This window comes from Trichosurus vulpecula, chromosome 5 (genome assembly GCF_011100635.1).
Source record: "Trichosurus vulpecula isolate mTriVul1 chromosome 5, mTriVul1.pri, whole genome shotgun sequence".
NCBI lineage: Eukaryota > Metazoa > Chordata > Mammalia > Diprotodontia > Phalangeridae > Trichosurus > Trichosurus vulpecula.
Genome location: NC_050577.1, coordinates 201953173 through 201977152, shown reverse-complemented (window position 1 = coordinate 201977152; position 23980 = coordinate 201953173). Strand labels below are relative to the sequence as shown.

The following is a 23980-nucleotide window of genomic DNA, read 5'->3' as shown; positions in this document are numbered from 1 at the left end:
CAACATTTCTAATGCCTTTTGGAATTCTCCACCTGGATCTCTCCACCGAGAATCAACTTAATATGTCCCAAACTAAACCCATATTTCCTTAAAAACTCTTATTTCTATTTCCCCCTCACATAGACCCCTCTCTTTTGCCCCCGTAACTAATTCCTTATTGATTTTGCTTTGGAAATATTTCTAGCATTTGTCTGCTCTTTTCTATCACTACTGATCTCTCTATTTCAAGTTCTTTTTAAATTATCAAGTCCCAAACTTCTACAATAATGTCAACTGTTTCTCCACTTCTGGTTTCTACTCTCACTAATCTAGCCTACAGACCACTGCCAGGTGCTTCCTTTCAAAAGCATAGTTTTTAAAGATATTAATCTCTTGCTAGTATTTTTGATGGCTCTCTACTGCCAACAAAATTAAGCTCAAAGTTTTTAACATGATATTTAAGGATTTACAAAATGTCTCCCAACCTACCTTTCCAGCCTAATCTACTTCCCTTGACAAATTAACGCTCCTGTCAAAATGAACTATTATCATTTCCCTAACAGTTATTGCATTATTCTGCCTCTTTGCCTTTGCTTGTCCTGTTCTATCTGACTGAGACACCCTTTTCTCTTCCCTCCCCCCCACCCCATCCTTTACAGAAAACTAGTTCAAAGGTTACCCCCTTCAGAAAGACTTTAATGGTCCCTCCCAGCTGGAAGTAACTTCTTCCATTTAATTCCTAAAGAACCCCCCCCCCCCCCCCCGTCTCTTTGTTATGGAACTTAATTATAACATAATTGAGAATGTAATCTTTTCATAACTGTTTTATCTTTCCAAGGAAAGGGATCAGGTCACATTCAACTTTGTATCCTCCACAGAACCTAGCATAATGAACTTGCATGTAAGTCATGTAAATATTTGTTGACTGACTAGATAAGTACCCCTACAGGAGAAAGGCCACTACTCACCTTGGGTGCAATGCGCACTCGCTTGCTATGACGGACAAGCTCTGAACTCATGAGAGAAGCAGCCAGGGGTAATGGCACCTTCACCGAAGGCTGCAGCACCAGGGATTGGTTCACTGGGAACTGGATTGGTACTAGATATGAGTTGACCCTTGGGAGTAGCGGCTTCATCTTCCGTCCTGAGAGAGATGATGAGGTCAAGAGCACTGGGGGCCAGACTTTCTCCCCTTTCTCAACCCCAGATCCTCTTCCCAAGGATAGAAATTGAGAACTTAACCTAAGAGTCTTGACTCCTTTTAGACTTGCTTCTAAACAAAAGCTGAATTTAGCGCTTCCCATATACTTACGTGCACTCAAGGGGAGCTCAGCTTTGATGCCCAGGTTTCTGCGGAGATCAGGGATGGGCCGTTTCTGTTGCTGCTTGTCAAAAAAGGGAAAAGAAAGAAGCCTAGTTCAGAAAGGTGTGGGAGAGGAGAAGCAAACCCCACCAGCTGCTCTGCTCTGGAACAGTGCTGTCTCTCTGCCACCTGATAGCCATAAAGGAAGAAAAAGCTGATCCAAGGGGATCGCCATGGGTCCTGCCTCCATGGTCTGTCTGTGGGAAGGGTGAGCAGCATAGTGACCAACAGGACCAGAACAGTGCCCCCAACCATACCCACAGTGTCTCCCCTGGGGAGCTAGACTGTATGGCTAAATAAGTGGAAAAGAAGAGCAAAGGAAGAGAAATGTGGGTGAAAATAGCTGCTTGCAAGACTCATGTCATTTACATTGCTGCTATTCCAGGCCAAGTCTGTGGCACTGTTCTCCTGTCATGCTGCACTCTGCTGAACACCTTGCTGTTGCCTGTGGGAAGGGAAAGGGAAGTAGTTGTGACCCCTAAAGAGGTATGCATCTGGGGGAGGCGAGACAGTAAGGACGAAGCAGCTCGGTTCTCCCATGTCTAAGATAGCCTTGGGGTAGTCTGTGTCTAGGGCCAGCAGTCACATGGCCCTGGGATTGCCTGCCCTTCCTTGAACATCTTGTCCCTGTCCACTGAAGTCATGCTGAGCAGCAAAAGGAGAACAAGGCCAAGCCCCGAGCTGGAGGGAGAGAATCTTACTGATTCCAAGTGCTCAGACGATGGTGGAGACCCTGGGTCCAGTGGCTGGAGGCAGCAAGGCATTGGGAAAGAAATAAGATTGAAATTACCAACCAATCTGGTCAATTTCACCAGTATGGGAAGAAACATAAACCTGACATACTGAAGAACACTTTCATAAAATACTCCTTGAAGGGCTTTAGGTATGAGAGAGGATGGGAGTAAGAACCCTATCAGATCTATGAACATGGTCATAACACTGAAACAACTGTTCCTTTCCACAAAGAACCCCTTAGTGTTAACACATCCTGAATTAGGTCTTAGGTCTCCAGTTTAAAACGTAAAAAACCCCAAAATTTGCCTTTTTTGTTACCTCTAAAATTTTTTTGCTAGATTCCTCCCCTGCCCCCCCATCCTCTAAAACCTTATCCACCGTTTTTCAACTGTACCTAATACATTATGTTCTCTGTACATGTTGACTGTGTGGCTGATCAGAGAACAAAATGATCTTACTCCCTCATGGGTATTGTCACCCTCAGTTCTGAAGGGGTTTCTGAGCCTAAAAATAATCCCCAATAGCCATCCACTGGATATCAGGATGCTCACCTTAAAAACCTGGTCCAGTGTCAAGTAGCGATTGGCATCAGGATGGATGGTCCAAAAAGAGACCTTGCCATTGGCAGATGTCTCCCGAACAAACATGTCATGTAGAGAAAGATTGTGGCGGATGGAATTCTGAAACAAGATGAAGACATTCAGATTTCAGTTTCGGAAAGATGACTTTTGATTCTCATTGGAGGATCGTACCCAGCTACCTAACTTTAGTTTCCTTCTTCATAATAAAGTCTCTTTTGGGGCTCTGTCAAGTCTCTGGCACCTGTGGCTAGCTACACTTCTCACTCTGAAATTCCACTGCAATGTCCCCAGGCTCAGCCATGATCCCAAGGATCTCAAGCAGGACACAGGTTAGTGATTCACTCTCATTTTTTAGGGATGAGTCAAGAGATGAGTCTGGGCAGTTGTTAGGGGGTAGGGGAAAATCAGTTTTAGAGTGAAGCAATGTTTAATATCAAGAGAAGCTCGTGTAGAAATTAGTCAAGATGTGTCATATGCTAGAGAGTTGTGGGCTGAGAATTGAGAATTATAGCTCATATAACAAGAGGCAGTGTGGGGTAGTAGTCTCACTTCTGACAATATACTGCCTATGTGACCCTTGGCAAACCACCTAACCACTCAGTGCCTCAGGCAACTCTCCAAGGCTCTAAGTGGCAGAGCTACAGGGCAAGTTTCCCTATATAAATGAACTGTACTTAGAGTTGGAAGGGACCATAAGGGATTATCTAGCCCAACCCACTCATTTCACAGGTGAGGAAACCAAGGCCCAGAGGACTAAAATGACCTGCCAAAAATCACAGAGGTAGTAAATGGCGGAGCTGAGACTGGGACCTCAGGTCCTCAGGACCCAAGATCTATTACTTGTTGCCTTACATCACACCTCAGTCAGTTTTGGTTTTATCACTGATTGCATCTTGGCTAGTTTCCTTCAAGCCCAAGTATTACCTTCTATATGGGGCTTTTCCTTATACCCCCAGTAGCTAATACCTAAACCTCCCTAATACCTACGAACACGGTTGTAACAATGAAACCTCCCTAAATTATCCTGTTTATTTTGTATATTCTTATACAGGATGTCCCCAAAGTCTTAGTGAAGTTTTAAGTTTTGTCAGTTTAAAACTAAATTTAGGGGGAGACCATATTATGCTGTCAAGGCTCCAGAGCTTAAACGTGTACTAAGACTTTGGGGACACCCTGCATGTGTATATATAATTTCCGCACTAGAATGTAAATTCATTCAAGACAGGAACTGTTTCATTTGAGTTTCTGTCTACCCAGAGCTGAGCACAGCACCTGACACACGGTAGGTGCTAAATAAATGCTTGTCGATTTGACAGAGCTCTAATAATATTGTGCTTCCGTCTTCCCATGTGTAAAATAGGGATCAGTCCTTCTACACACTCAAAATATGTAAAAATATATGAAACAAAGCAGCAGTAACATCTTAGACCACAATGACTTGTGCAGAGAGTAGAAGACAAGGCTGGCCAGAAAAGAAAGAACAGGAGACAAGAGATTGACAGATCAAGCAACACAGCAGAACCCTCAGGACACAAATGGCACAAGAGGGAGGCCTCAAGGGCACTGGCTGATGTAGAATTTACCAACACCAGTAGCACCAAAAAAAGCAACACCCTCATCCATGAAATCTTAGGTCAATTAAAGTAGAAGTTGAAGAACGGTCAAGACCATTTCCTACAGAGATCACCACCAATTAGTGCCTTGAGGAGGGCTGCAGGTGCCTGCTCCTACACTGTCTCTTATTCTCCTATAGTCCCTAGGACAGGGCTCCCTGCCCAGAAGATTCTCCACATCTGGGACTGAGTATTCTCTACCAGATCAGAGGCCAGCAGTCCATGGGATGCATGGCACTGTGCTTCACTCTCTGCCATCACCCTTTCTCCTAAGGGGTCAGAGCCTTGGCACACACCATTTTAAAAAGCTTGCCAATTCCACAAATATATGAGAGGGGATTCATCAGCTTAATTGCAACTCAAATAGCTAGGTTATTTGGAACACGACATTCTACATTGATTCTGAAAGTGTCGTTAGGAACTATGGAAACTTGGGGAGATGTTCTAGAGCAGAAGTGGGGAACCTGTGGCTTCAAGGCCACATGTGGCTCCCTGGGTCCTTGAGTTTGGCCTTCAAAGTTTAAAAGTTTGGAGTCAGTCAAAAGGCCACACTTGAGGACCCAGAGGGCCATATGTGGCCTTGAGGCCACAGGTTCTCTACCTCTGTTCTGGAGACTATCAAGTGTAAAATTCAGTAATATAAAAGATGACTTTAGTGCAAGTTATATAGTTTTTTTGTTTGTTTGATTTTTGGAGAGGGGGAGGCAGGGTAGTTGGGGTTAAGTGACTTGCCCAAGGTCACACAGTTAGTTAGTATGTCAAGAGTCTGAGGCCAGATTAAACTCAGGTCCTCCTGACTCCAGGGTCGGTGCTTTACTAACTGTGCCACCTAGCTGCCCCTCAATGCAAGTTATATTGTAAGACATGACATCTAGCCATATACTAAGAGTATTTTCTACTGAGCAGGGGCAAAGTGGAATTCTGAACCACCTTCTATGCTAGACTGAACAACAAAGTATCATGGTACTAATGAGTAGCATCTGAATAGGTAACTTCTTGGCTATTATTGGAAGTATGCTATACACCCAAATTTCAGATGCATTTATTTTTAGGTCTAGTCTCTTCCACTTTCAAGTATTCTTCCATGACACCAGACAGTAGGGATTTGGTCACCTGGACCCTGGTTGTTATAGAGACATTATAGAGACCTTCCAGCCCGGTTTGGCGATGTGCTTAAAGTAGGGAAAGTGATCCTCAATCCAGGTATAGATGTCTTTCAAGGTCATGCGTTTCCGCTCAGTGCTGTTGATGGCAAACTGGATCATGGCCATGTAGGAATAAGGTGGTCTTTCCGATATAGAATCCTGCCAGGAGGTTGATGTAGCTGGGGGTTCTTCCACCTGAGAACAGCAAGGGAGCCAAAGGAAGAGAGGGACAAAAAAGGAGAAAGAGGGAAGGAACTAGTTATCAAAGCTGCCGACCTAGAGTCCATCTCTTGGAAAAACCCTCTTACCCAGAGGATGATTCTAGGGGAAACATGTGCATAGTCATCTTACTGCCCTATGTGGAGTTATCAGAGATTCAGTTCCTTCTAATTCTGTGAAAGCTATTCATATCAGACCACTCAGTATTGGATCTCTGAAATTTCTTCCAGCTCTAAATCTGTGAACCTAAGAATAATCCAGAGTGACTTATGCCAGTCTAGTGGTCTGATGCAAATGGTTACACAGAATTGGAAGGAACTGAATTTCTGATAACATCAGACCACTAGATTGGCTTAAATCAGCCTGGATTATTCTTAGGATCACAGGTTAAGTAACTCGTTCAAGGTCACACAAGTAGTAAATTGCAGGGATGAGATTTGAATCCAGGTCCTCTGACTGCAGTACAAAACTGGGAAGTACTTAACTCATATAGGATTCACTTTGCTATCAATATTGTTTTTTCTAGTGTGCATATGTGTCTGTGTGTATATCTTTTGGCAATAGTTTTTACATACTTTTATTCTAAATAATAAGTTTACTCTTCTTGAGACAATAAAATAGAGTAAAAACATTCTGTTCCTGAATAACCTGGGTGGATATGAACATTTCCATCATCCTTCTGTCTTCACATATATAATATATCTAAGTATATATAATAATAACATAATATACATATGTAATATATATGTACATGCATATGTACATATATATCTGTCTTCATCGTATATAATATATCCTAAAATGCCCCCATCAGATTTGTAAAACCTAATGCTTGGTTGGTTGTTTAATATATGGTAAAGCTGAACATAATACACTAACCAATGGGGCTCTTTTTTGCACAATAAAATTTTAAAGAAATTAAACATTTCTTGGTATGGCAGCAAAGCTCCAAATGCTGTTCCACAGAGAAAATATTCATTCCCTTCACATTCTGCCTGTGGGCTAATGAATTTATATGGCTCTTGTGCATTGGAAAGAATTCTCTAGAAATGATGTGTAATTCACAGAAGTCCTGCTATGTCCTCATAGTAAGGAGTTGTTTATAGAATGTAAGCTCTGACAATTCCTTTCAGCACAGAAAGGCTTTAAGTAAAGTCTCTGTGATGGACTATAAGTCTTTTGTCTGAGAACCAACCAGTGGGGGTCATCTCCAGTCATCTTGATCTATATGTTGCCACTGGACCCAGATGACTCCGGAGAAGAAAGTGAGGTTGGTGACTGCACAGCCCTTCCTTACTTAAATAGGGTTCACTTGCAAGTCATGATATCACCTCTCTGATGTCATGGTCCTCCTTAAGAATAAGGACAACAGAGCCAGGAGAAGGTGGAGCCAAGATGGCGGCTGGAAAGCAGGGACTTGCGTGAGCTCCCCACCATATCCCACCAAAAACCTATAAAAAATGGCTCTGAACAAATTCTAGAACTGCAAAACCCACAAAATAGCAGAGGGAAGCAGGGATCCAGCCCAGGACAGCCTGAATGGTGGCTAGATGAGGTCTATGGTGCACGGAGTGGAGGGGAGCAGACCTCAGCGTGGGAGGCAGCAGGACCAACCAGACCAGGAGCCAGGCAGGACAGGCCCTAGCACCCTAAATCAGTGAGCTGTGGCAGTTACCAGACTTCCCAACCCACAAACACCAAAGACAACAGAGAAGATTAGTGGGAAAAGCTGCAGGGGACAGAGTTTGGTTCAGCCACTGCCCCAGGGGCAGCGGGGGAGGTGCAGCTATAGAACTACAGCTGCAGTTACTTCCGGCCCCAGGCCCACCTGGTGGGAGGAATTAAGGGGCGGATCAGAGCAAGAGTGAAGAGCCTGCTGAAGATTTGTCAGGTCCAGATTGGTGGTTCTTGAGGAAGGAGGAGTGCTGGGGTGCCAGAGCTGGCTCTATAGAAATAGCTCTGAAATCAAGAGCGCATCCCCTCAAGCTTGGAACCAGGTACTCTTTGCTCTACAAGCAGTCATACTCTGACGAAAAACTCAAGGGTCAAGTAAGTTGGCTGGGAACATGGCCAGGCAGTGAAAACACACCCAGATTCAGTCTCAGACTTTGGAATCTTTCTTTGGTGACAAAGAAGACCAAAACATATGGCCTGAAGAAGTCAACAAAGTCAAAGAGCCTACACCAAAAGCCTCCAAGAAAAACATGAGCTGGTCTCAGGCCATGGAAGAGCTCAAAAAGGATTTGGAAAAGCAAGTTAGAGAAGTAGAGGAAAAATTGAGACGAGAAATGAGAATGATGCAAGAAAACCATGAAAAACAAGTCAATGACTTGCTAAAGGAGACCCAAAAAAATACTGAAAAAAATATTGAAGAAAACAACATTTTAAAAAATAGACTAACTCAAATGTCAAAAGAGCTCCAAAAAGCCAATGAGGAGAAGAATGCCTTGAAAGGCAGAATTAGTCAAATGGAAAAGGAGGTCCAAAAGACCACTGAAGAAAATACTACCTTAAAAATGAGATTGGGGCAAGTGGAAGGTAGTGACTTTATGAGAAATCAAGATATTATAAAACAGAACCAAAGGAATGAAAAAATGGAAGACAACGTGAAATATCTCATTGGAAAAATCTCTGACCTGGAAAATAGATCCAGGAGATAGAATTTAAAAATCATTGGACTATCTGAAAGCCATGATCAAAAAAAGAGCCTAGATATCATCTTTCAAGAAATTATCAAGGAGAATTGCCCTGATATTCTAGAGCCAGAGGGTAAAATAGAAATTGAAAGAATCCATAGATCGCCTCCTCAAACAGATCCCAAAAAGAAAACTCCTAGGAACATTGTCACCAAATTCCAGAGCTCCCTGATCAAGGAGAAAATACTGCAAGCAGCCAGAAAGAAACAATTTGAATATTGTGGAAAAACAATCAGGATAACACAGGATCTGGCAGCTTCCCCATTAAGGGACCGAAGGGCTTGGAATATGATATTCCGGAGATCAATGGAGCTAGGATTAAAACCAAGAATCACCTACCCAGCAAAACTGAGTATCATGCTCCAAGGCAAAATATGGATTTTCAATAAAGTAGAGGACTTTCAAGCTTTCTCAGTGAAAAGACCAGAGCTGAATAGAAAATTTGACTTTCAAACACAAGAATCAAGAGAAGCATGAAAAGGTAAACAAGAAAGAGAAATCATAAGGGACTTACTAAAGTTGAACTGTTTTGCTTACATGCCTACATGGAAAGATGTGTATGATTCATGAGACCTCAATATCATAGTAGCTGAAAGGAATAGGCGTGTATATACACACACACACACACACACACACACACACACACACACACATATGTGTGTGTCTATGTATGTATATATGTATGTATATATAAATATATATATACACACAAAGGGCACAGGGTGAGTTGAATATGAAGGGATGATATCTAAAAAAATAAAATCAATTTAAGGGATAAGAGAGGAATATATTGAGAGAGGGAGAAAGGGAGAGATAGAATGGGGTAAATTATCTCGCATAAAAGTGGCAAGAAAAAGTGGTTCTGTAGGAAGGGGAAGAGGGGGCAGGTGAGGGGAACAAGTAAATCTTGCTCTCATCGAATTTGACCTGAGGAGGGAATACCATACACACTCAATTGGGTATCTTACCCCACAGGAAAGAAGGAGGAAGAAGATAAAAAAGGGGGGACGATAGAAGGGAGGGCAGACGGGGGGAGGAGGTAATCAAAAACACTTTCGAAAAGGGACAGGGTCAAGGGAGAAAATTCAATAAAGGGGGATAGGTTAGGAAGGAGCAAAACATAGTTAATCTTTCACAACATGAGTATTGTGGAAGGGTTTTACATAATGATACGCGTGTGGCCTATGTTGAATTGCTTGCCTTCTTAGGGAGGGTGGGTCGGGAGGGAAGAGGGAAGAGAATTTGGAACTCAAAGTTTTAAAAACAGATGTTTGAAAACAACAACAACAACAAAAAAAGTTTTTTCATGCAACTAGGAAATAAGATACACAGGCAATGGGGCATAGAAATTTATCTTGCCCTACAAGAGAAGAAGGGAAAGGGGGATGGGAGGGGAGTGGGGGGAAGGTAGAAATGGGAAAAAATTTGTAATTCAAACTTTTGTGAAAATCAATGCTGAAAACTAAATATATTAAATAAATTTAAAAAAAAAAAGAATGAGGACAACAACAACCTGAGAACCAACCTATGTACTTTCAAGAAACTCAACACCAAGGTGGGTGCACTCCATTTCTAAATCTGAAATCCTATGACCTCCCAAAGGTTGAAGAGATGACAAAAGGAAAACGCTTCATGATTCCATTATTTTAGACCTGATTTCGAACGATAAGAAGAAACTCCATGGTTAAAGAAGTATGATATGTGAATATAATAGCACATTATGGCATCAAAAGAAATGACAAAATGGACAATTATAGAAGAAACTGTGAAAAGACCTCTGTGAACCAATACAGAGTAAAATGTGCATCTAGAACCATTTAAACAATGACTACATTATAGAGACAACTTTGAAAAACTTTAAAACTATGATTAATGCAAAGATAAACCATAAGTGAAGAGTATTGAAGATGAATCATGCCACCCACATCCTGCCAGAGAAGTAATGGACTTAAAATGGAAAAAGAAACATACATTTTTGGACATGGCCAATGTGGAAATTTATTTTGTTAAATTATGCATATTCGTTATAAGGTTTTTTTTTTTTGAGGTCCTAAAAAGAGTGGAGTTGTAGGAGGAATAATTAATGTTTGTAAGAAGAAATCAATTTTTAAAAATAAAAGACATTAAAAAAAGAATTGTGTCACTTTAGAAGTTGTTATTAAGAGAATATAGTATAATATATGAGTTTAGAGAAAGATGAATTTAGAGAAAAGGTAGGAAAGATCTCAGAGCTCAAGAATGGATGAACAAAATTCTGATGACAAAAGTATAAACGATTCTGATGAAAAAGAAAAGTGGGGGATAGTATCTAAAGAAATTAATATGGAGAGAGAACTCAGTGAAGAGATTAGATTTTAAAAGAACTATAATAAAAAACTTATATAAGAGATGGCACCAGAGGCAGGTAACAGGATTAATACAAAATGATGGCAAATTTTGTAGGTTAAAATCCAACATGAACTAGGCCTGCAATAAATACTAAGGACAACAAAAATGCTATATTGGAAACAAGAAGACAAACAAATAACAGGATCAGGGTTTAGAGAGATGAGTTTATAACAGATGACCCAAAGAAGAAAAATCATTATTTTGCTTCTATATTCTCTATTAATAAGAATGATCTCCAGACGGCAATGAATAGGTAAAAAAAAGTTAGGAGGAAAATGAAATCCAAGATACTTAAGATGGCAAGAGACTACCTCATTGCTCTTAAAGACTTTAAATCATCTGGCAGAAGCAAAAGCATATTCCAAAATACTGAAGAATTTAGCAATGAATGCTGAATCATTGCTTATGACCTCTGAGAAAAGGTGCCGTGGGACTGAGATCAGCACAAATAAAAGGTGAATTCTTCCTGTAAAGTGGCCAATGAGGATTTAAAAAAAAGAAAGAAGTGGTAACTATGAACCTATATGGATTAAGAATCTTTTTATTTCAGGCGAGACTTTCCAAACTGGAAGGATATGGCCTGGATGATAGTGCAGTTAGGTGTGTTCACAATAGTGTAAACAGTCAGAAAAAGAGTTTTGATTACTAGAATGACACCAGCTTAAATATTGTTATCTAGTGGAATGACACAGGTGTTTCTCCTATTCAACATTCTGATTAAAGATAAAGATGGCATGTGTATTAAATCTGAAGATCAAGTGTTGCTAAAGAGAATAGTTAATGTGTTGGACAATAAAATTAGGAACCAAAAAGATCCTGACATGCTGGACTAGTGGGCTTTCTTAAGGATAAAATTTAATGGGAGTATATGAAAAAGTATTGCAGCAGGGTTCTAAAAGTTAAGTACACAACTGTAGAAAGAGAAAGATGATAACAGCTAATGATAATGGCTAGCATATATATAGTGCTTACTGTGTGCCATCATTGTGCTAAGCACTGTACCGCTACTATCTCATTTGATTCACAACAACCCAGCAATGTAGATGCTATTATCATCCCCACTTTACAGATGAGGAAACTAAGGCAGAGGTCATGTGACTTACTTGCATAGTTAATGTCTGAGACCAGATTTGAACTCAGGTCTTCTCAACTTCAGGACCGGCACTCTTGCATTTCACCACCTAGCTTCCCCTTAAGGCAGATCATGTTAAAAGATCCAGGGATTTTAGTAAACCCCAAGTTGAACAAAAATCAACAGTGTAATATGGCAGGCAAAAAAAGCGCTAGTGTGATCTGAGGCTGTGTTGACAAGTGTAGGTGCCTGAAGGACAAGGAGTCACACCACCACACTCTGCTCTGCTCAGACCACACTGGGATTATTTACCGTTCGGGGGATGAGAAGAGGGGCTCGTATTTTTGGGAGGGATGTTGACAAGTTGGAGAGGGTCCAGAGGAAGGTGACTAGATGTGTTAGCACTTTAGATCTGAAGATCTTTCCCACCCATTAATAGGCCGTGTGGCCTGCTTATGTCACAGGAACCCTAAGTCACACGTGGTGGGAGGAGCTTCCTGACAGGAAAAGCAAGTTGAGTCACAGGAAATTCTGAGAGGGAGAGAAAGATGTTATGGCTGCTAATGGCCGCCCTCGTGACGGTTAGAACTGAGCAGGCTGACTCAGCTGTGCTGTGAGTTTGTTTTGGGGAAGACCCCAGCAGGGGGTCGGAGGGGTTCTGGGATGGCGAGGCTCCAGGCTGTGATATGGCCTGTGGAATGTTTTACTGCTGCGGTAGCCTGGATAAATGGCTTGTGGGATATGGCTCTCTGGTGTCTGAATAAATGGTCCACTTCTTCTACCTCCTCCGGGGAGAGTCTCGCACACTTTGCCATATAGAACCACACAGGCATTGTGACAATTATCACCTACATTGTTACTATTTGCCTCACTGTTTCACTAGAGTAGTGAAAGTACACGAAACCATGTAATACAAAGATTGATTCAAATAACTGAAGATGTTTAGGCTGGAAACGGTGTGGAGGAGGTCTACACCTTAGTACCGTTTTCAAATATCAGGAGGGTTGTCATGCAGAAGAGATTAGATTTGTTCTGCTTGATCCTAAGGTGCAGAACAAGGACCGAGGGGGCAGGAATCATAGGGTGGCCAAATGTAGTTCAAGGTAAGGAGAAACTTTCCAACAATTACGGCTACCTCAAAACAGGATAGTATGTCTTAGACGGTAATATGCTGTCACTGGTGTTCTTGAAGCAGAAGATGCAGGGATGATGCAGAAGATTTATGCTTCAGGTGGGAATTGGACTAGATAACTTCCAGCATCAAGAGTCTACCATACTTAATCATTTTGTCTCCATCTTTTCTATTAAAGAAAATGATCTTCAAATTGGAAAAGATAGATAAATACTGATAAGGATTTGAAGTCAAAGATAGCTGAGGCAACAGAAAACAACTAGCAGTTTTGAAAAGCCCAACTCTCCCACCAAAGTGGGATATAATTTACCCACAGATTTGATTACTGGGGCACTGCTGCGGTCTTTAAGTAACCTCGAAGGACAAGAATGGTGATGTAAGACTGGAGATAAATGTCTTAAGTATTGGTGAGCTTGATGTTGAGAACAGCAAAATTCTAGGCTGTATTATTTATCCTTGAAATTCTTGGCTTTTTGATAGCATGTATTATTAAATGAATGCTTTATGAGTCAGCATGACTTCACTAAGATCCAATCGTGTTTCACTAACTTCCATTTCCTTTTTAGATAGTGTTACTAGATTGGTAGAGGGTGGCAGAGCTAGATTTCATCCAAAAAAACCCGACAAAGTCTCTCATGACAGCCTTGTTTACAAGATGGAGAAATCCGGGCTATTAAGGATGATGTCCAGCTGGATGGAATAATAATTGGCTGAATGATCAGAACTAAAGAACGTTAATTAATGGATCAATACGGACATGGACAGAGGTCTTTAGAGGTACGCTACAGGATTCTGCTCTTGATTCTATCATGTTTTATACTTTTGTTAGTTGAAATAAGACAACTTGAATGAAGATATGGTTGGGACGCTTATCAAATTTGCCTATAATAAAAAAGCTGGGAGGGATAATTTACTGAATGGCAATCAATATCTGAAAAAAAATCTCAATCAGCCAGAATAATCAATTGTATGTAACAGGATAAAATTTAATGGGTATGTAAAATCTCACATGTAGGTCCAAAATATATTGAATGGCACAAATATAGAATAGGGGAAACCTGACCACATGAAAAAGATTTAAGAATTTTAATTGACAGTAAGCATACTATGAATTAGCAGTGTGGTATAGCAAACACAAGGGCTAATGTGATTTTAGGCTAGATTAATATGTCCAGAACAAGGACTCTAGCAGTCACACTATACTCTGAACTTGTTAGATCACATCTAAAATATTGTTTATATGGGAATTACATTTTAAGAGGTACAATGGAATAAGGCCAGAAGGGACAACTAGAATGGTGAAACTGAGTCCAAAGATCATACATGTAATAAGTAGAGAACTGGGATTCAAACCCGAGGCTTTCCCGCTATACCATTCTGAGTAGTGGTTGAAAGAACTGTGGGTGTCTAAGTAGAAGAGTCAGAGGGTAGGTGACTATTGTCATTTTAGTGGCTAGGGACATTTGTAGATCGGTAGTTTTAGGGGTAGTGAGTACATGCATGGGGTTCGACAGCTGTGGATGCACATCAACAGTTCGACTGGCTGGGCGTGGGAGCTGCTTGTAATATATTGTAACAGGGTACTGAGTATCAGAGGGCTGTTTGTGAGGGAGCTAATTTTTGAGAGGTTTGAACATGAGAGAGGGAACTGGATGCCTCACAGCACAGAAGTAGCTACAGCATCTTGGGAAATCCAGGCCTCCTGCCTTGCAGGTGTCTCTCTAAATGGTTATGTCTTCTTGATTGAGTTCTGAGGGACCATCTTGTCTCTTTCCCAAAGAGAGTGCCAGTCAAGGACTACCATTAGTAGTGTCTGCTTGGGCCTCTAAAAGCAGTTGCTAAAGAGAGCCAGGACACTAATATTCAGCGAGGAGAATTTGCCTTACATGTGAAGAGTGCCCATGTGCCCAGCTGTCTACCATTTGTGCAGACATACCCAGCTCTGCCTGCTAGGGCATCTAGTACCTTGACATTTTAAATATTTGATGGGTTGTTATGCCAAAGAGAGATTATATTTAGTATACATTGCTCCAAAGTACAGAATTAGAACCAACATGTAGAAAATGTAATATTCTTTATCAGCACCACCTCCTCTTAGAATTCTAAGCTCTCTCCAAGTCCAAATCAGGTACTATCTCCAATATGAAACCTTCCCAGATCCACTTAATTGTTAGTGCTGTATCCTGACTCAAATTATAGTGGATCTAATTTATCTGTTTAAATATTGTAACCTCCCGGTAGAAGCTCCTTAAAAGGCAGGGACTATTTTTTATTTTGTCTTTATAGTCCCATTGCCTTCCACTACAGTGTATACTAAGTACTTAATAAATGCTTTGTTGACCAACCTTCTTTTCCTCTTATTCTTTTTTTTTTTTTTGGAGGGAGGAAGGCAGGGCAATTGGGGTTAAGTGACTTGCCCAAGGTCACACAGCTAGTACATGTGTCAAGTGTCTGAGGCTGGATTTGAACTCAGGTCCTTCTGACTCCAGGGTCGGTGCTCTACTCACTGCACCATCTAGCTGCCCCTTTCCTCTTATTCTTCACCTCTACTTTTCGAAAGTAGATCTTTTCAATGCCACTTGGTGTTTTATCTATAGGACAACCGAGGCTATTTAAACCTATATGTTGATGTCTGACTTTTTTTTTCCATCTTGTAGATTTTCCATCTAAGAGATTTGGAGGAGTCTTAAACAAGTAGTTATCAAGGTTTCACAACTACCTAAATTACAAGAACTTGAACTGATTGTTATATTCAAGGGCTGTTTGTACAAATATTCAACACTGGAAGAACAAAAGGTCAAGAATATCAAAGGAACTAATGGGAAAAATTGTAAGAAGTTCAGCGGTGCCAGATCTTAAACTATACTATAAGGCAATACTTATCAAAACTGTCTGGTAATGGCTAAGAAATAGAATCAGTGGAACTGAGCAGACATACAATTTACAGCAGCAAACAAATATAGTAACCTAGTGTTTGACAAGTGTAAAGACTTAAGTTTTTGGGATGAGAATTCATTATTTGGTAAAAATTGTTGAGAAAGCTGGAAAACAGTCTGGCAGAAATTGGGCATAGACCAATATCTTATACCATTTACCAAGATAAGGTCAAAATGGAATATTCCAAATATAAAGGGAGATATTACAAGAAAAGTTGAAGAACATGGAACACATTACTTATCAGACTTATGGATAGGTGAACAATTACGAACAAACAAGAGATAGAGAGCACTGTGAGATGTAAAATTAGTAATTTTGCTTACATTAAATTAAAAAGAGTTCGTACAAACAAAACAAATGTAGCCAAGATTAGAAGGGAAGCAGAAAATTGGGAAAAAAAAAACTTTTTATAGACAGTTAAAGGTCTCCTATCTCAAATATATAAAGAATTTTGCCAAATCTGTAAGAATACAAGTCATTCCCCAGTTGACAAATAGTCAAAGGAGATGAACAGGCAGTTTCCGATGAAGAAATCAAAATGATTTATAGTCATATGAAAAAATGTTCTAAATCATTATTGATTAAAGAAATGCAAATTAAAATAAACCTTGAGATATCATTTTATACCTATCAGATTGGGTGAAATGATAGAAGGGGAAAGCAACAAATGTTGGAGAGGATGTGGAAAAACTGGGACCTTACTTCATTGTTGGTGGATCTATGAGCTGATCCAACCATTTTAGAGAGTGATTTGGAATTATGCCCAAAGAGCTTTTAAACTGCCTATATTACCCTTTGACCCAGCAATACCACCATTAGGTCTGTTTCCCAAGATGGTTAGGGAAAAAGGAAAAGAACCTGTATGCTCTAAAATATTTACAGCCACTCTCTTTGTGAAGGCAAAGAACCAGAGTAGCAGGGATGCCCATCACTTAGGGAATGGCTAAATAAATTGTAGTACATGTTCACGATGGACTATTAATTACTCTGCTCTACGAAATGACGAGCTGGATGATTTTAGAAAAGCATGGACAGACCCGTACAAAGTAAATTTCTGACTATTACAAGTACCCAAAGTAACTGCAAAGATACTGTGAAGATGCTGTTTGCATCCAGAGAAAAGAACTGAAGTGTGCATGTGTGTGTGTGTGTGTGTGTGTGTGTTTTATATATATTCATATCTGTGTCTAAAGCAGCCATCTCTAGGGTGAGGTGGAATGGGCAGAGGAAAAAAAAAAAAAAGGAAGTTCCATGATAACTGTTGTGTATTTGAATAGCAAGTTGTGCATAATGAATCTGTAGTTTTAGATGCAATCCTCTGTTTTTCTATTCCACTTTGTTATAGAAATGCTTGTTTTACTTCCTAATTTCAGAATTTAAAAAAGTATAAAAAAAAAGAAATATTCAACACAATGGAAGTCATCATTACAATAGTCACAACAAGTCATTGCATATTCTTCACAAAAAAACTGAAAGACAGTGCAGCTCCACCATCTCAGCTCCGCTACTGCTAATAACCCCCTTTCCCATGTTCCCTCTCTCTACATCTCCATCCCCCTTTCGTTGTCCTGTGGAGCAATTTAGTTAAGAGAAACTGCTGCCACCTACTCTTCCTCCATCATATGAATTTCAAGTTTTGTTGTGACAAAATGTGTTATGCTGGCTTTTCTTAAAAAAAAAAAAAAAAAAAAAACCAAAAAACCAAACCTGCTTGTTTAGTTGGAAAGTATTTTAGACTAGAATCAATATTACCAACAAACAATTAAGTGCCTACTATGTGCTAGGAACTATGCTAGGTATACACTGAAAAGTGCCTGCCATCTGTCCACAGATGAGTAAAAATACAGGTCATATTTATAATAAATACAGTGATTTGGCAAGAAGGCACTAAAAACTGGGGGAATCAGGAAAAGTATCTTAAAGGAAATGGTGCTTTAGTTGAACCTTGTTGGAACCTAGGGGTTCCAAGAAGCAGAGGTGAGGCGAAAACAATCCAACACGGAAAAGCCTATACAAAGAATAGAGTAATGAAACAGAATGATGTGTTTACAGAATAGGAAGCAGGCCAGCTGGGCTGTACCAGTTGGTGTGTGTTAAGTGGGGCGTACAAAATACATAATCAGCCTAGAAGAAGAGGCTGGAGTTCTACTCTGAAGAGTTTTAAATGGCACAGAGAAGTTTATTTTCCCTAAAAGCAGTAGCGTGCCACTGAAGCTACTTCAACAGGAGAGATGTGGTCAGATCTTTACTTTAGGAATATCCCTTTGGCAGCTATGTGGGGGATATATTGGAAAACGGAGAGGGGATGAGGACCTAGACTGAAGTGGTCCTACAGGGCATGAGTGCAAAGAAAGGGAGAGATGTGAGAGACAGTGAAAAAGTAGAATTGCTAAGATTGGATATAGTGGGATAAATGACAGGGAAGAGGCATAGGTGCATGAGATTTTGAAGAATGGTGATGCCATTGAACATCCTACCTTATGAAGTTGTGAATTCCCCCTTCTAAGGAAGTGTTCAAACATATACTGAATGATCACTTGTTGAAGATATTTTAGACAGGACTCATACACTGGGCAGATGGGATCACTGAAACAGAAAACTTCAAAGTTCCCTCCAATTCAATGATTCATACTTACCACAGGAATATTTATGAATAGTCTTCCCATTTCATTTCTGAGGGGGAAAAGTCTCAGAGGAAGGAAAATGCTCATAGTTATATATCATAGCAGTAGTGGAAACTGAATGGAACCAGGAGATTCTGTTATAGTTGACTGTTCAAGACACTTTGCTGTCTTGGGAACTCCCTGAAATGATCCTGACTGGTCCTTCTACTCACATTACTATAAGAAAACTTACCTTGACTTGACTTTGCTCCAGAAGTCGATTCTCCTTCTCCTCTATTTCTTGCTTGATGCTGCAGGAACCTAGTCCATCAGAACTCATCTTTCCTAACCACTGAATGTTGGTCAGGCTATCATCCAGAAGGCAGCTTGCTGCCTCACTTCCAGCTGTTGAAGAAATAAATGAAGGATTCTCTTTATCTGCTTGCCAGCTGTTCCATCAGCTAGGTCTCCCTGATCTCCAAATAGACAGTTGAGGAACATTCCCACAGTGTCCAATACTTTGGAATCAGGGAGTCTGTGAATCTAAGATGGCCCCCAGTTGCTTTGCTCCATTCTAGATTTTGGGAGAAATTCAGAAGCAAAGTTCAAGTTGGATCGTAACTCAAGCCACCCCAATCTTCAAGGATTCTGAACACTAGGCAATTTCAGCTTACCAAAAAGTCACTCACTCAAGATAAGTCACTTTCTGTCCCTGTACTTCACCATAAACTAAAAACTAATCTTATCCTCTTTGCAAGGTCAACCGAAAGAATAATAAACAGAACGTCCTTTATCAAATTAAGAAAGGCTATGAAAATTCTGTATTTTAATCACAATCTCAGATCCCAGCTGCTAAGAACCAAGGTTTCAGGACCAAAGAACAGATTAATTTCTATTAGCACTTCAGGCTAGATGTGATACATCCTAGGCATTAAACACATAGTAAATGTAATATAAACAAAAAAGATAGTTTCCCATTGTTTCACTTTGTCTAGTAATGTATACCAAGCCTCCCCACCTCCTTGCTTTGTAGATCACATACCACAGCCCTCCAGCTCCCATCCCCTACTGGAGTGGGCTCCTAGTGGTCTGGGTAGGGTCACATCTCTGGTTGCAGGTTTTGGTCCCATGCTTTCAGCTACCACTTCTGCCCTCTTGGCCATTTCCTCCCCTCGGTTTGGGGGCTGGGATCTGTGAGGATGGGCAGGGGCCCGTCCGCTGCTGATAAGGATGAATTTGTTGGGCCCACTGCTACCGCTCTCTTTCCCTTTTGCAGTCAGGGCTGCAATGATGCTCTGGATATCTGTGTTGGTGGGAACTGCCACCACTTGGGTGTTGGGCATGGTGGGATGGTTGATGATCTTGATGCCGGTTGGAAACTTCTGAAGATCAGGTTCCGCCACCTCCTTAGATGGCTGCATTTGGCCAGACTCCTGTTGGGCAGGCGACCCTTTGGGCTCCTCCTTTGTTCCTTCACCTGGGGCATCACGGATAGGAAGGGGGAGTTTCCGTCTCTTGAGAATCAGGGGCCGACGGGGGCTAGTTTTCATCATGAATCTGTGCAATCGCTCTCCATTGAAAACAAGAATAGAACCTATAAAGAACAAGGGGCAGTTTGACATGGACTGTGAGGCTGAGAAAAAAGTGTTTATAAAGAAAGGCATTCCTCTTTGCAGGAGCAAATCTTGATAATTGGAATGAATCCAGAGAACTGTTATGCTTTAGTGACAAAAGAATTAGTCCCAACTAAATGGAAATCAATTTTAGTCAAATATTAACCACCCATTGGTAGTACAAGGCACTGTACTAGGGACAGAAGATACAAAGATCGGACTAGAGAAAGTCCCTGTCCTTGAGTGCTGATTTCAAACCCACTAAGACCTGGGTTTGAGTTCCACCTCTGGCAAATACTGGTTTTGTAACTGTAGACAAGTCATTTAATTTCTCAGTGTTCTAGGCAATAAGGCCATAAATTATAAAGAAAGTTTCTTCATCTGGGAATTGCCTGAACTACTGAAATTATAGGTAGAGTCCTTATCCCTATGGTGACCAAAGTAAAAGTAGGTATGTCTTCTTGTTTAATGCACTCTCACAGGGAGTGGCTAGAAAGGGAATAATTGGTTTCTGGAAGATATTTTCTCCTAGAGTGTAGTTGGCATTAGTATTTTTCTTACTGGCAAATCAAAGACCTCAAGCTTATACTCTGTATCTTAAGTTTTACTTTGCATTGGAATTTAGTGTTTTATTTTACAATTACTATTAAATGTAAGCTAAAAGTTGCTTCAGTTAAATTATTCTAATTAGTGGAGAGAACTCTGAAACTTTCTCTATAAGCAGAAATGCTTGTATATTAATACATTTTCTGACAGAAAGGGAAAAAAAGAGAAAGTCCTGGTCTACGAGGAACATTCAATCTTGTGGTAAGGAAGCAGATCACTGAAGCAAATGAAATGAAAAGTGGGACCTAAGCTCCATCTATGGCTAAGTCATATTTAATGGCAAAATAAATGAACCTAGATCTTCCTGATTCCAAAGCTAGCACTGTCTCCAATATGTCTTGCTGCTTCTGGTGAGTACACTTTCTTGATACAATCCCAGAGGATAGAAAACTCGGATGAAAGTTGTTACAATAAACTTTCAGCCTCAAGACAGCATCAAAGCGGGGGACAAAATGGAGATTTTTATTTATTGTAGCCTGGCACAGCAGAAAACTATGGATTTGGAGTCAGACAACTTGGATTTGAATTGTTTCTGCTATTCCTTAATTATATGACCTTGGGAAAATCATAACCTCAGAGAATCTCAGGTAGTTGAAAGGGACCCCAGAGGCCATCTAATCCAATCTATGCCCCATCCAATAACATATTGAACAAGAGGTCATTCAGCCTTTACTTGTAGCTTCTCCTTATATAGTCTAAAATTGCCTCTTTGAAACTTCTACCAATTAATTACCCTTAGTTCTGCATTCTGAAGTCAAACATAAGTCTAATCTCTCTTCTACATGACAGTCCTTCAAATACTATTGATGGGGTGGTGGGACCTGGACCCCAAAAAGCCCTAAGACCATGTCTAAGCAACTCAGAATCCCAGCCCCTCACCCCCATGAGAAAATTCTCCCCTTGTTGCAGAACACAAGCAGACCTGACCCTGTAATCCCTTAGATAAAGAACAGACACAGAGGTGCCTGGTCCAAGGATTTTTGTCCCTGGCTGGACCAAGCCAGATCCCCAAGGCCCATGCCTCTGACAGCTAAATAAAAACTGTCTTTTCTCCCTCGATGTTTAGTATTAACAAAGTTGTCTCTGCTGACTCCCTGAATTTTCCCATCCATAGATCATTGATGCCTGCTCCCAAAGACACCTGGACCCTTTGCATTACTTAATTAACATCCTTAACATTCCTCTTCCTGCCCCTTTTCTACATAAGCTTTAGATTCACTGCCGTTAAGTTGCAAGTTCCCTAGCAACCTGCCTGCTACTATTGGTGTTACAATAAAACTTTTGCCACTTGACTAAGAGAAGGCTTGAGTGTGTGAATTCATTCCAGGAAATTCTGCCTTGGCACTCTTGGGGTTGCAGCACCCCAGACCTCTTCACTATTGTGTGCCCCTAAATTCTTTTCTCCCAACTAAAGATTCCCAGTTCTTCACTGATCCTTTGTTGCATCATTTCAATATTTCAATACTCTTCACTATTCTGGCTCATCCTCTCATCTCCTTGGGATGGATACTAAATCTAACTCCTAGAATTAAACAAGATGCTTCAGATGTATTCTGATCAGAACCTTTTTGATCCTCAGGTTCTTCATCTGTAAAATGATAAGGCTAATCTCTAAGGTTCTTTTCAGCTCTCAATCTATGAACCCACAGCAGTGCTAGTATTACAGATTTGTATAGTGTTTTAATTTTTTTTAAGTATCTAATATCTATTACATCATTTAATTTGTAGAACATCCCTGCAGAGTAGCTATTAGCTTCATTTTAAATTAGGAAAATGATTTATAGAGAAATGACTTGCTCAATTTCTACAAGTTAGTGGCAGAGTAAGGACTAAAAGTCAGGTCTCTGATGCTATGGTAGCTGTGTAAGACTGAAGGAAAGAAACAGATTTTTGGCTTGGGAACTTCAAATACTTCTTTGAGAAGACTCTTGCCTCAGATATATGTCATTCTATTAGTGTCATCCTGGGAATCAGAGGAATTCTGTTTCCTGGTCCCTGCTATACAAAATTTGAGGAATCATAACTCTTGACCTCATAGGCATTTGACAAGATGACCTGGGCCTCCCTTGAGCCCTTCCTGCCTTTTATTTCTTGGACCTAAGTTCTCACTTCTTTCAGATTCCTCAATTTTATCCTGTCTCCATCTCTATTAAGTTCAACCCTTTATTGTCCCCCTCCTCCCAAAACCACCAGGTCCTGCTTCCTTTTTTTCAGCATGTCTTTTCCCAAAAGTAAGTGTTACTGTTCCCTTCCACTCCTAACTCGGTTATGTATTCGACTGCACCTATACGGCACAGTGTTAAAAACATTGAAGTGGATATATAAAAGAGGAAACAAAATTTAGTTCTCACCTTCAAGGAATGTAACACTTGATAATAATATTTGCAAATAATAGTAATACAGGGTCTAAGGTGCAGAATAAACACCAAACGAAATGCTAAGAGGTTTCCACATCCAAGGTCCTTTTGAGATAGCTCACACTGAACAGAGGAGGCCACGATACGGTCAGCAAGGGGGGCTGGGGGTACTGGGATTACGGGTTTGGTCCCTGAGCCCACCCTACTCCAGAGGCAGGGGCAGGGGCTGCACAGGCACAAATTGGCCGGGCCGGGATGGGGCCGCAGGGCCCACGGTGGAGGAGAGCGCTGGCCGTCCCGGGGGTGTCAGGCCCGGCCGCACCATCTCCTGAGGCCGCAGCACCTCAGGGACTCCCTTCTCCCGGTCATTCATTTCCCTGATAAGGACACGGAGGTCGGAGCCCGGCGGCCGGTGCAGAGCTGGGATCCAAGGTTGGGCCCGCAACTTCCTCTCTTTCCTAGGAGCTGGCCACCGGAGGGCGGCTGCAGAGTCCAGTCCTCCCCCCTCCCCCCCGGCCCGGGGCTCCCGCCCCGCCGGGCTCCCCAGGGCCCTCCCGGGGAGGGGGGCAGGCTGGGGACCCCCCCTTCCCCCTCGGCAGCAGAAGCCGCCCCCCACCCTGGCAGTCCCCAAGGCCCTCTCACCTCAGCACCGCGGCTGCTGCCTCCACCACCGCCCCAGGGCAGGCCTCCAGGGGCTGGGCCTCCCCTTAGCCTCAGCCCGCCGGGGCCAAGCCAGGGTCCAGGAGCAGGCCCCGGGCCTCTGGGGGCCGGGTCGGCCAAGTCCCCGGCCGCGGGGGGGAGGGGTAGGGTCGCTGGGAGGGGGGAGGGGGGAGTCCTGGGCCAGGGGAGGGGGAGGAGGGGGATAAGGGGGCTTTCAGTTTGTTCCGCGGTTTGAAATTGGCGCCGGCGGAGCGTTGCCGGTCACGTGACGCGGGCGCCAC

At 41.6% G+C, this 23980-nt stretch overlaps 1 protein-coding gene and 1 long non-coding RNA gene across 3 annotated transcripts in view; one reads left to right on the top strand and one right to left on the bottom strand.

The window, feature by feature from the left end:
- FOXM1 (forkhead box M1) overlaps positions 1–23941 on the bottom strand; it is a 28360-nt gene extending 4419 nt beyond the window's left edge. Inside the window, exons 1-8 of the mRNA XM_036758595.1 lie at positions 23682–23941; positions 19506–20057; positions 18717–18868; positions 5420–5611; positions 2629–2757; positions 2044–2088; positions 1292–1361; positions 948–1123 (exon numbers count right to left, since the gene is read on the bottom strand). Coding sequence (XP_036614490.1) covers positions 948–1123; positions 1292–1361; positions 2044–2088; positions 2629–2757; positions 5420–5611; positions 18717–18868; positions 19506–20016 — 1275 coding nt within the window. The 5' untranslated portion in view covers positions 20017–20057; positions 23682–23941. The remainder of the gene's footprint in view (positions 1–947; positions 1124–1291; positions 1362–2043; positions 2089–2628; positions 2758–5419; positions 5612–18716; positions 18869–19505; positions 20058–23681) is intronic.
- LOC118849659 lies at positions 12339–15872 on the top strand. Of its 2 annotated transcripts, none has more exons than XR_005010437.1 (3): positions 12339–12404; positions 13494–13700; positions 15581–15872. It is a non-coding gene; the product is annotated as an uncharacterized LOC118849659 (long non-coding RNA). The 2 variants fall into 2 exon arrangements; XR_005010438.1 differs by having other exon boundaries at positions 12340–12404; positions 13490–13700.
- Positions 23942–23980: the final 39 nt, after the last annotated feature.